Source organism: Telopea speciosissima, unplaced genomic scaffold (assembly GCF_018873765.1).
Source record: "Telopea speciosissima isolate NSW1024214 ecotype Mountain lineage unplaced genomic scaffold, Tspe_v1 Tspe_v1.0126, whole genome shotgun sequence".
Taxonomy (NCBI): domain Eukaryota; kingdom Viridiplantae; phylum Streptophyta; class Magnoliopsida; order Proteales; family Proteaceae; genus Telopea; species Telopea speciosissima.
The window spans coordinates 80,001-92,374 of NW_025317462.1; the positions used below are offsets into that span (position 1 = coordinate 80,001).

General features: G+C 45.9%; 1 protein-coding gene and 1 long non-coding RNA gene across 2 annotated transcripts; one reads left to right on the plus strand and one right to left on the minus strand.

Moving 5' to 3' along the window:
• Positions 1-6,615: 6,615 nt before the first annotated feature.
• LOC122647728 lies at positions 6,616-9,812 on the minus strand. The gene is made up of 3 exons (XR_006330955.1): positions 9,803-9,812; positions 8,163-8,165; positions 6,616-7,172 (listed from the first exon to the last, which is right to left on the minus strand). It is a non-coding gene; the product is annotated as an uncharacterized LOC122647728 (long non-coding RNA).
• A 312-nt stretch (positions 9,813-10,124) lies between these two features.
• LOC122647727 lies at positions 10,125-11,992 on the plus strand. Its single transcript, XM_043841063.1, has one exon. It carries the CDS (start codon positions 10,330-10,332, stop codon positions 10,750-10,752), a length of 423 nt encoding a protein of 140 aa, XP_043696998.1. The 5' UTR covers positions 10,125-10,329; the 3' UTR covers positions 10,753-11,992.
• Positions 11,993-12,374: the final 382 nt, after the last annotated feature.

A 12,374-nucleotide genomic window follows, 5' to 3' on the forward strand; every position in this document is an offset into this window, starting at 1 on the left:
TCTCCTTCCTTGCTTTTTATACGCTTGCTGGAGAGGGCCCTATGGAGTAAAGGGAAGTGCAGGAATGCTGTATGACCGAACTCGAACTCGCGGAAGTTCGATCATATACGACAATTGTCTCTCTTTTGACCTTCTATTTCAGATATGACATCAAGCTCTATATTTAGCTGTTAGCCTTCAGACTAGCACCATTCCTTGCTTCGCAATAAGGCTAAAGCAGAAATGATTGACAAAAGACAAGACAGGAGAACACCCCACCCTATCCGTTCCTAGCCCTTTTGGACTTGCAGACTAGCCTTTGGACCAACAGCAGGTAAAGCATCTGTCTGTCGCTTCGCACCTTTAGTTTTCAAATGAAGGACGCTTGGTGCAGCTTTAGCCAGTTCAAGGAAGTGGAGCGAAGTGACCCACCAAGCGGAGGCCCCCAAGGAAGGGGGCCGCAGCGCGTCAGGTTGTTTACCGTAGCGCCTTACGTGATAGGGCGTTTGCGCTATCCGTTTTTAAGCTGGCTGGCGAAACCATTAGGACAAAGTCTCATTCGGAGGGGGAAAAATGAGACTGAAGAAACTGCCACACGTTCGGGAGGGGAAGGAATAGACGTATTGAATGCTCCAACCTCTGGGAGACCCGATGAGGGTCCCAGAATAGGGCGATACGGATGCAACAACGCGTAAAAGCCAAGACTTGACTGAATATATATTTAAAAAAAAGTTTGAAACTTCTTAGTATAATGGAAAGGCTAAGCGTGCGCTCGTGGCAGAAAGACTTGTAAGTCTTTCACCGAGCAGTTGGGCTTATCAATAAAGTCCAACTGCTGGCTTTTGGTTGTTTAACTAAGGAACGCTGCATCGCGGTTTACCTGTTTACCAAGTGGTTCTTTAGCTTTAGGGCAAAGAAGAAAATGGGTTGGCTTAACGTCGCTCTTTAACTAAATGCTTCCTCCGTCAGTCTGATGAGGACTTATGGAGGGGCATTCGAACGACATGAGCCGCTTAGTTTCCCGGTGTCTTTGACACGGGGAGGCCTTCCTCGATGCATCCCAACATTTCACCGGCGATTAATCCGTCGGCGGGGGCGGATAAACTAGTACAGTTTTCTCTCTCGATGTTCTCAATTTGTAAATTGATACTTGTTAAAAAGAAAGCATCACTTGCTTTTCAGAACATCGTGTCATACCCTATGAACCTGAACTATAACCTAATTTAGGCTATAGCTCAGTCTTCCATTGATTTGATGCTAAGGTACATCCAAGGAATTAATAGTATATTATTATATACTCCATTTCGATGGACAATTTCATAGCCTCATCACCTGTGAAGAGTTCGTCTCCTGGGGTCTCACGATCCCGTAAGTCTTGTACTCCTTTTCACAAGGTGGTATGGGAATTGTTTTCCATTTCCATTTGGGCACATTCGAACGATTATGTCCGAAGCGACCAAGCCCTTGGCTTTCATGGAGGATGTTTTCCTGCTTTGCAGGCATACATTGTCCCGTGTGCGTCAATGTTCATGTCCGATCACTTATTTAGTGTTGGGAAAGATATTCCCCAATGCCCGGTCGATAGAGACCGTCGCAATCGGAATAATTTTGTTTTAGCCTTGATTAGTGCTGCAGAGAACATCTGTTCAAGACTTCTCTTAAAGGCTATCACGATTGTGATCTTGAAACACTCGCAAAATGGTATCCATTTGGGCGATTGAGTTTCAAGCTTGAAAGAGCTGGGAAGGAGCGAGTATTCGCCATTCCTAACGCTTTGTTGCAAGCTCTATTGCGGCCAGCTCATGATTGGTGTATGTCCGTTCTGCGTCTCATTCCTATGGATGGAACGTACGATCAGACCAGACCATTGCGAAGGCTGTCCTCAGTCCGACAATTTATATTCATTTGATCTGTCAGCTGCTACGGATCACTTTCCGCTTGAAGCTGCAAATGACGGATTATATATAAAGGAGTTATCTTTAGAGATGACCTGGCTTGAAGGCCAGGGCTTCGGTCTTGGAGTAAATAGTTTTCTTGCTCCCAGAGTCGGAACTTGCAAACTGACTCTGCAGGTTTATTAGTTTTAACACAGGGCAGCCTTTAGGCTTTCTTTCATCTGGGCCTCTTTTCGCGTTATGCCACCACATTCTTGTGTGGTGGTGTGCTGACCAGGTTTACCCGGGACGGGTGTTTCGGCGTTATGCTCTTCTTGGCGATGACATCGTCATAGGAGACGCTTTGGTGGCGTCTCGCTATAAGGACGCCCTCGACCGACGGAAGGTAAAATTATCTTTATAAAAATCTTTGTTCTATCGGTGGTCTTGAATTCGCAAAGAAATTTAAGGATGCTATTCTAGGCCAAAGACAAGTCGTCCCAGTCCCTATTAGTATAAAAATGTTAAGGGTTCTTTACCTCTCCGTTGGCTTGGATTCCAGTGTTATGAATCTGGAAAGTGCATCTATGCAGAATCCGTGACTTGTCCTGGATCGACCAAGCAAACAAGCAACGGCCTTAGACACACCAAGCAACTCCATACGCGCGCGTTATCGACCAAGCAAACAAGCAACGGCCTTAGAACAAGGAACAAGGCGCCAGAACCGACAAAGGCTCGCTTCCTTAATTATTAGTAAGGCGGTGGTCTACGATCAGCTAGCCGTTGTATATAGTCGGGCCCTTGCTTCTTTCTTTCGCGCCTTACTCAAATAGGGGCGCGAGCCTTCAGCTCGCCTTGTTCTGGCGCGGCCTTACTAATAATTGGGGCGGAAGGACTTTCTTCTTCGCTCATGGACTTGATTCTTTTGTAAGGCGTTTTCTTCGCTTGGTGAGTCACCCAAAAGCATCGAGAAAGGTCCTATAATTTTATTTTTTGATATGATCAGCGGTCTCATTTATGCTATGCCCTGCATCGTGTTCTATAAAGTTTATTGAGCTTTCTTCACTTCAGCGCCATGCGCTTTGCTTCGCTTTATAGAAGAGAGAGACCGTTGTCTTGAGAGTGAAAAGCAAGCGCAAGCGATAGAAAGGATAGTCCCTCGCGCGTTCGCGCGAACTACTAGAAAATGGTGAGATCATTAGTGAAAGAAGGACCAACGACGATCCTATCCTAAAGGAGAAGGAGGAGTAGGAGGAGTCAGTCTTCTTTGAAGATCGAGGCGCATTTGCAGACAATTATGCCATTCGGAAGAAGTCTTCTACAGAGGGAAAGCCTGTTACGAGTAAGTGGAGAGGCTTTTTCAAAACCAGAGATTCTTATCTTATTCCATTCCAGTGGCTCGACCAGTAACCAATGGCGAAAACTCAAAAATCCATGGTTTCCCGGTAGAACCCCATTTCGCCCAAGTTGTTGCGGAACCGGAAAAAAGAAGCGGTTTTTCGCACAGCTTGCTCATAGTGCAGGTCCCACTTGTATATCGTATTTGGCCGAAGAAGCATCGGACAGATTGGAGTTCCTACCTTCTTGGGACTCCATGGACCAAGATCTGCTTTCATTATATGGGCAATACCGATCTACTTTAGTAGATCATATGGATGTAGAAAAAGCTTCTGATTTTGATGAATTGGAAACATCTCTTTTCCATTTCCATTTACCCAGTTCATATCTTTGTTTCGTGTGTTCCCGGGAGGAATTCGATCTCTTCAATCTCGGGATACCACCTAAATAACTGCGGCCAGAGAGTCAAATAGGTCGGGAAGAAAGAGTCTGAGGTCGGGTCGGACGAAATACATCTTGGTTGGTCCCACCACCACTAGAGATTTTGAATTTATAGTTTCTTTCTTATAAAAAAATAAAAAAGATTATATTTTTTATTTTTCCATATTTTTTTAATATTTAAAGAGGAAGACGAAACACAACGAAAGAGGGAGGACGAAGAAGACAGGAGAGTAAGAGTTTTTATGGTTACATCTTACTCTGAAAATATTTAACACCCATTGACTCCATATTAAATATCCGTGGCTATGTTCGATTCTTAGTCATAACTTTAAAGATTTTCTGACTCATTATTCTTATCCAACTGGTTATTGAAAACAAGGTTCAAAATATGAAGACGATCCATCTTAAGAGTAATAACATGACAGTTGAGTCGTAGTTAAAGACCGTAGGATATCGTAATTAAGGCATCACGTAATTGCTATTCTTTATCATTCTTTTATATCGTAACGTCTAGGGCTAAGTGGAACAATAGTGGGCTTAATCAGAACTACCATCGGTTGAGAGTAGTCACGTACTTCTAAAAAGACCTTGGTCTAGGTTTGAGGTTCATCTCGAGCGGGCCGAAAATTCTCATTTTCTATTTTTCCGTCCGATCTTCAAACTCTCGCATGCACTCGCTTACTATCTCAAAGGGATAAAGGTCTGGTTTTTCACACTAATTCAAACTAAATTTAACTGATTAAAACATCAATTATAACTTTATATTACCAAGGATGAGTATATGGAGATGGGTGTTGACTCTCTCTTTCCTGCTCTCTCAAACACGGAAGACATCCATCCGGCCTGTCCCTTTCCCAGTCATTAAGTGAAATATCAATTCCCTGTCTTCAAGTGAGATAGAAACCTATTCTCTTTATGACCTAAAACAAGCTGACCTCACACAAAAAGAGGAAAGGACAGGAACTAGAACATATCGGACTAGGTATTGGATATCACATATCTGCTACCCTATAATCAAGTTAGCATTCCTCACCTTTCCCTAATCGGATCTCTTTCCCGAACCGTATCTACCTTAGTAGGCCTGTCATGTCCCTTTTCTAATCCGGAGCTATCAAAAAAAACACATTTTTTTGAGTGGGCTTGTATATGCCCTCTTATAATTCACATTCCTTTTCATCTTGCAGCACCTCAGTGATGTTCTTGGGCTTCTTCTGTTGCCCGCTATATCTGCTCTCTTTCATTCTCAGGCGACTAGTTTCCCTAGTCAAGACCGGAGGCTCTGCCCTTCTTGGGGAATCTTTCCCAGATCCTCATTGCAGAAGCCAAGTGGGAATCCAGACATGTTGGGCCTCGCTGCTAACTACCTGGGACTAGTACTTCGCCCGCCTACTCAACTCATTGAGCCCGTGATAGAGCTTTGCAACCACGGCAGCTGCCAAAGAAAGATTCTCCCTTAAGGCCATCCTGATCGCCGGACCCCATACTGAAGCAGGAACCCGCTGCTTAGGACCCGCGGGGAGAACAGTCCTTTGCAGCCAGTAACAAAGAAACCCTACCTTGATGAGTTCACGGTTGTTGCAGCTCTGAGTGAAGTGTTTAGCCAAGCGTGGGTAGAAATTTTCCTGTCAACCCCTTTTTTGGAGATCTTTTCTACTTCCACACTCCGCCTCTCCTTCCAAATTTCTGCCGGGGTCAAGTTTCTGTGGATGGGCCGCCCAGAAATTCGAAAGTTGCCCAAAACATGAGCATCTTCTATTGTGACCGTTGTTTCCCCGAAGTCCAGAACAAAAGTGTTCGTCTCCTCGCACCAGAAGCCTACCATGGCATCTATTGAGGCCTGCCAAACTGACAAGTCCAGCATAGAGTTCTTGATTGCGTCCAGAATCTCCAACTTGATGCACAGATCTCTGAAACCCTGGACCTTCAGCATGCCGGAAACAAACCTCCTCCAGTTGTCATTCTCACTACCGGACTGATTCTCGCTCCTGCCTCCACATTTGAAGGCGAGATTCGACATAGCGGCTGGATTTGTGGTTTGAGATCTGAAAGCTTACAACGAATAGAAGGGCTCCGCATTCGGCAGGACTCTCTGCATAAGTTCTAAGCCCCCCCCCTACCACTTTATAGGCCAAGTCAAGGCAAAAAGCACCCAGAGTCCGTCTACATTGGCCACGGGGCAGATGTATGGACGAACCTGTTCAGAATCAGATCCGGAGGCCATGATGACTAAAGAGGCATAGCAAAGGTTGTGGGGGAGGAAAAGAGTTGAGCAGTTAGGGTTTGTCGGTCACACAGGGAAGGACTAGTATGCAAGGTGAAAGAGTCAAGTGGCCAAATAAATTGCCATAGTGTTGCAACTATGGAGGACTTCGCACGTGCTGACAGGAGCCCTAAGTCATAATGTTGAATGTACAACGGTGACTTTTTAATGTTTAATGCCGCCAGGACACGTAAGCCGATTAAAGTGACGTTTCAGTTACAGTGATGCCGTGTTGTGCGAAGTATGTGTATATATTACCGGGCATGATAGCTACTCTTACCGAGTTCCCTTCTCTTACCGACCAGTGTTTTCTTAGCAGAGGAAAAGACATGAAAGAGCTCAGTCAAGGAAATGAAAAAGAAAATTTGAATTGAGATTTATGGATAAATGAAAGTGGGAAAGCCAGTTACAGTACAGAAGAGAATGATCCAAGTTCCTCTTTCAGGGATTGATTGTTTTCGTACATGTCAAGCTTCAGCCGTCGAGTGGAGGATACGCAGTACTGAAGTTCGATCAGAGCCACCTCAGTGGTTATATCAGCCAGTTCTTTCTGTTGAGAAGCTAAGGCCGTCTTCACTTTGTTTAATTCATTCTCCAAAGCGCTGCTTTATCCGTTCAAGCTGAGTGACCGACGTGGACAACTTAGCCCTTTCACCGCTCCGTGGGCTTTCCTGCGGCTCATCAAGGAAGACTTGCTCTGGCATAGATGTCAAGCGAAAGTTATGCCTAAGCCAATGTTGCCCGTAGCTCGGAACCAACCACGCCCTACCGACCAAACCCATAGTCGTACTTATGCTAGTCGTACTGAGCTTGATAATTGGTCTGAAATATTGGCCTCACTTCATGGAGAAAGATAGTTAAGGATCGAGAGGTGAGGGAGGCCTTTAAGACTTCTTTCTCCGTAGCAAAGAATCCACATTTAAAATGGCTTTGACTTGATCTGGATCTACCTCTATACTCCTTCGTTAGACTATAGAGCTAAACAACAGCTCAAATACACACTTCTTTGGGTTGAGTCTGACCCGGCCTGTCAAGGACTGGAGAACCATGGATCACATCTGTTTCCCTAAAGGGCCATCGACTCCTCCACTACGTCGTGCGTCACGCTTTTGATGAAAGGGTGGGAGCGGTTTCGCTACTGCGACCGAACCGAATCCGTGTAGTCAAGTTTCATGCTGATCGGGGCGAATCCGAGCCCTAGGAGATAATAACAATTCATTGGCTGTGGATCCGTGGAAAAGGAAAATCGACAAGGAAGATGTTCAGTCAATGGCAAATTCCTATTCATTATAGGCGTTGCACCGACCTCAACTGGCTCTAACTGAGAACATAACGAATGAAATCACTTTAAAAACAATGATCCGTGATTTCACGACACTCTGAACAATCATGACAGATTGATTCGGGAGGGGAAAGGCACAAGTAGGCATGATTAATCTCGAGAAGGATGTAATGGTGACTACATCCCAGTGCTTTCAGCTTATCGTCTGGCTTCCCGGTGGTTCCCAGTCACTGCCTCCCATACCTTCCCGAATAGCAACTCGTTATTCCTTCCACAATCCATCTCGAAGCTCGAATGAAACTCTTGTTCCGGGTTTTGGCCACTCAGCAATGAACATATACACATGCGGGATGAGCCCCAGTTATTCATAAATCAGCCTTTCTACCCGACATTTGTTATTGAAGTCTTATACCCTTATCATCATAACCAATAATAGTCATAGCCCTTTCTTTACCATGCGACGCAACCCACTTGTCTCATAGTTTCCATTACTTCTTTTGCCACTTCCACGAATTCATGCTCATCGCCTTACCAGCAAACTACGGAGCGAATAAAACGCTTACACAAACGAAGAAAGAAGCAACGGCCCTTACTCACATAGGGGCGCATACGTTTTCTTGCTGCGTTAGCATGCTTTGACGCGTTAGCACGCTATGTTAGAGTTTTGGTTTTCTTGCTGGGCGAAGGGCGTGTCCATACGGATAGGACCGTGGGCAGGTACGACTAACCTTATAGCTGTTCCTATCGATGATTTCCAAGTAATAGGAGGTGCGGCAGCCTTCATACTGTTTGAGCTGTCCCCATGCCCTTCATGAGGGTAGTGTTCCTAATGAGTGAAGAGGCCCCCCGCATGATTCCCACGGTAAAGGTCGGAAAGGAAGAGGTGGAGATCATCTCAGCCAACCATCCGAAATAGGGGATATATAGGCCCACTTCTCGACTCGGAGTTCCGTTCGCTTCTATCGCTATTGATTCGGGACACGGAAACACTCTTTATAAAAAGCAAATCCACTACTCCTCCGGAGCCTTGCTACTGTCGTAGTGTAACCGGCAGCTCGCCCTACTTCAGTGCCAAAGGCTTGCGACTTCAGTAGAGTAGGCCCGTTTCCCTTACTTAAGGGTTTTCGATAGGGATCGACCATTTTGGGGTTTACAAAACATTCATAGGCAGAGGGGCGGCGGAGGCAGACCTTATACGACTCTTTCGTAAGGGCCGCGTCGCAAACTAACAGAGAGGATGGAGAATCCGGGATCTCGACCCGTGAAGAGTCAAGAAAGACGTCCGGAATCTGATCACCTGGGTGGTGACTAACCCAGGCATTTGAAGTTGACTCCCACTTAAACGAGCAACCAAAAAGCCCTATGCTAAAGACTCGGGATAGAAAGATTCGTATTGAATGAATGCACCGGTCATTTCCTTCCTTCTTGAGATGTTTTAATACTCTAGTCAACAAAGGGATAGTTGATCAAGGAACTAGTCGACCTCTGCTACGCTTCGCTAGTCGAGCTATAGTCGTGTACTAGTCGATCTAATGTCGTTAATGTTGTGCTATAGTCGACAAAGGGAACAGCTTCAGTCGGCCCTTCCCACGGAAGTGCCTTCGCTCCACTTTCGCTTTAGCTACTAGAGCTACGTAGTAGGTTGGATACAGTTGCTATGATTGTCCTTCGGTTATTTTAAGGTTCTATTTTCGGATGCTTACCTCTTGCTAGTAAAGCTACTAGTGAGTTCCTGCTTTCTTTTCCTTGTGAAAAAATCCGCAACAACCATCAAAATCGCTTTCTCCCTCACGAAGTGACAGTCCAAAATTTCTATATGGTGCTTGGTTCAGCCTAGCTCGTTCTGGAGTGAGGGTTTCGGATGTAAGGAACGGAACGGTATGAGTCTCATCAACATAGGCAACTTAGGATCGAGAAGAGGCTAACTAGTCACGATCTTAAGCTAGTCCTGCAAGCAAGTATGATCAGATCGAAGGAACGGAAACGCTAAACTAGTACTCGTGCTATGGGATGGCTCGGCCATCCCGTGTCCCCCCGAACCTGCTAGGGCTCTCGCAGCGACGCAAGGAGCGCAGAGAGAACGAGCACAGCAGAGATACACGCGCCCAAACAAAGGGTATAAGAGAGTTGTGAGTGTCAATCCTAATTATTCTCCTGAGCAGTCTTGCTGAGGATACTAAGCGTGGTCTTGTTTGTGTACTCAGAGCTACGCTCTGAGGGGTGCTAAAATGATGAGTAATCCTAAACTCCGGTTGCTAACATGACGGTTCGGGTACCGTTATCTAAGACTATAGACTTAGGAAGACCGAATCCATAAAAAAGATTATAGTAAATGAAGCATGCCACGCCTTTCCCATCGGCCTTAGCCATTGGTTTACCCAGTTTTTCTCCCAAACTTCGAAAAGGAGAGAAGAAAGGTACGAAGTAACTGACTGGCCAATGCATTCAATCGAATGTATTCCCGTGCTCTCAAATGAAGGGATAGTAGTCTCACGCCGCCTCTCGTTTGAGTGAATCGTCCAGCCGAACAAAAAGATGTTTGGAGTCAATGCCCAACTTCTTCTTCCCTCAAGGAAAAGACACGCTTAGTTGAGCCGGGGTTACAGTCTCGAAAGAAACCTCCCTCACTCACTGGCTTCCTTACAACAGGAAGAACTGGACACGGAAGTGCCTATGTAGTACGAAGAGAAAACTTTACCCTGACATTACAGTTAACCAACATTACAGCAATAACCAAATTCAGGCAAGGAAACCCGACAACCAACTAGCCCGAGACTGAAGAGACTACACTAGAAGACCAAGGGCCTTACAGAATAAAGGCTCACAACTTCTACTGCCTCTGATTGGTCCTTCTCAAGCACCCAACTCAAAATATCAATATATCAGGGCTAGGGATGCGATACGGGGAATGGAACCTGTTAGTACCGGGCAAGGGGAATTCATGCTATTTCCATTTCTTCACATCCCACCCAACCCAGCTATGTTGTCTCGTAGATAGCAAGGTAAGTAGATTGTTGCTCGTTACAAGGCAAGGGTGGTCTACGATCACTTCGACCAGCCGGATACGGGCGAGGGGAGACGAAGATGAAGAAGTACAATCCGACGCAGATAGCGAAAGGTCAAGCCTTAAGTTCTTCAACCGGTGTACAGTGAACATGGTGTCGGTAGACGAACCCGAAGAGGACGATGAGGAAGATGAAGTGTACGAGTTCGCCGAAGAAGAGACAGAACAGGAATCGAACCCTATCCCGCCAACTGAAGATGAAGTCCGGGAACACAACCTCGGAACTGCCGAAAACCCCCGACCAATCTTCCTCAGTGCTCTTCTGGGTGAGGAAGAAAGAGCAGAATACATGCGCCTGTTACAGGAGTTTTCCGATGTATTCGCATGGAGCTATGCGGAAATGCCTGGACTTGATCCGGAGGTCGCGATGCATCGTCAACATATCAGGGAAGATGCAAAGCCAGTGAAGCAACCCCAAAGGAAGTTTCACCCGGCGATCATGGAGAAGATCGAGAAGGAAGTCCAGAAGCTGAAGGACGTAGGCTTCATCCGTGAAGAACAGCACCCAGACTAGTTGGCGAACATAGTCCCAGTAACTAAGAAGAACGGTAAAATCCGTGTTTGTATAGACTTCCGTAACCTAAATGATGCGTGTCCAAAGGATGAATTCCCTTTTCCAATCACAGAAAGAATGATATATAAGACTTTTGATTACGAGCGTATGTCTTTCATGGATGGTTTTTCCGGTTACAACCAAATCAAGATGTACCCATAAGATCAGAAGCACACTTCATTCCGTACCCCATTCGGCGTTTACTGCTACACAGTAATGCCGTTTGGACTCAAGAACAAAGGTGCGCCTTACGTGATAGGGATTCAAAAAATACCATGACCAAGATCTTCAATCAAGGACATGTTGCATAAGACGGTCGAATGTTATGTGGACGACCTTGCAGTCAAGAGCCGAGACAAAGAAGATCACCTGCAATACCTCCGAGCGGTCTTCGAAAGGTTACGACAGCACAACCTGAAGATGAACCCGTTAAAGTGTTTCTTTGGGCTGTCTTCGGGCAAGTTTCTGGGATTAATTTTGCGGAAAGACGGTATCCAAGTCGATCCTGCAAAGAAAAAAGCCATCCTCGAGATGAAGCCACCTCGGAATATAAGAGAGTTGAAAGGACTTCAAGGACGTCTCGCCTATATTAGAAGATTCATTTCCAATCTCTCCGAAAGATGTCGACCCTTCTCTAAGCTCATGAAAAAAGGGGTTCACTTTGTCTGGGACGAGGCTTGTGACAAGGCCTACGAAGATATCAAAGAGTACCTGACCAAGCCTCCGGTATTGGCTGCCCCCGTAGCAGGCAGACCATTCATTTTGTACACAAAGGCTTTAGATCATTCACTGGGGGCAATGCTCACCCATTATAACGATGAAGGGAAAGAGATGGCTCTGTATTACCTTAGTCGAATGATGGTGGGGGCAGAGCACCGTTATCCACCAGTTGAGAAAGAGTGTCTGGCCCTTATGTTCGCGGTACAGAAAGTTAGACATTACCTTCTCCCCCATACCGTTTACCTTGTTTCCAGGGTAAACCCATTGAAGGTTCACACAAGTCACGTAGCAGATAACGCCGGCTGGGAAGTGAGACATTAGCAAAACAACACGTGCGTACTATGATCGACTTTGAGATTTTCTTCCAGTGTTTTGCTGTAGACCACTATATCATCCAGGTACACCACCACGAATTTATCCAAGTACTCGTGGAAGATGTTTTTCATTAGCGTGCAGAAGGTTGCGGGTGGCTTCGTCAAGCCGAAGGGCATGACTAAGAACTCGAAGGCACCGTAGCGGGTGACACATGTCGTCTTAGCTTCATCCCCTTCTGCTATTCGAACTTGGTAGTACCCCGAGCGTAAGTCCAGCTTCGAGAAAGATATCGCACTCCCCAATTGATCGAAAAGATCTGCAATAAGGGGAATGGGGTACTTGTTCTTCACCGTCACTTTGTTGAGTGCCCAGTAGTCGATACACAGCCGAAGGCTTCCGTCGTCTTTCTTTTGAAACAATACAGGCGCACCAAACGGAGCTTTAGGCGGCCTGATAAACCCTGCTTCAAGAAGTTCATCTAACTGCTTTCTCAGTTCTGCCAACTCTGGAGGGGCCATGCGATATGGTGTTTGAGCTGGAGGCTTCGT

What these genes read in the sequence shown, in the direction of transcription:
- LOC122647727 (XM_043841063.1), top strand. Translation starts at nt 10,330, where the DNA reads ATGGTGTCGGTAGACGAACCCGAAGAGGACGATGAGGAAGATGAAGTG.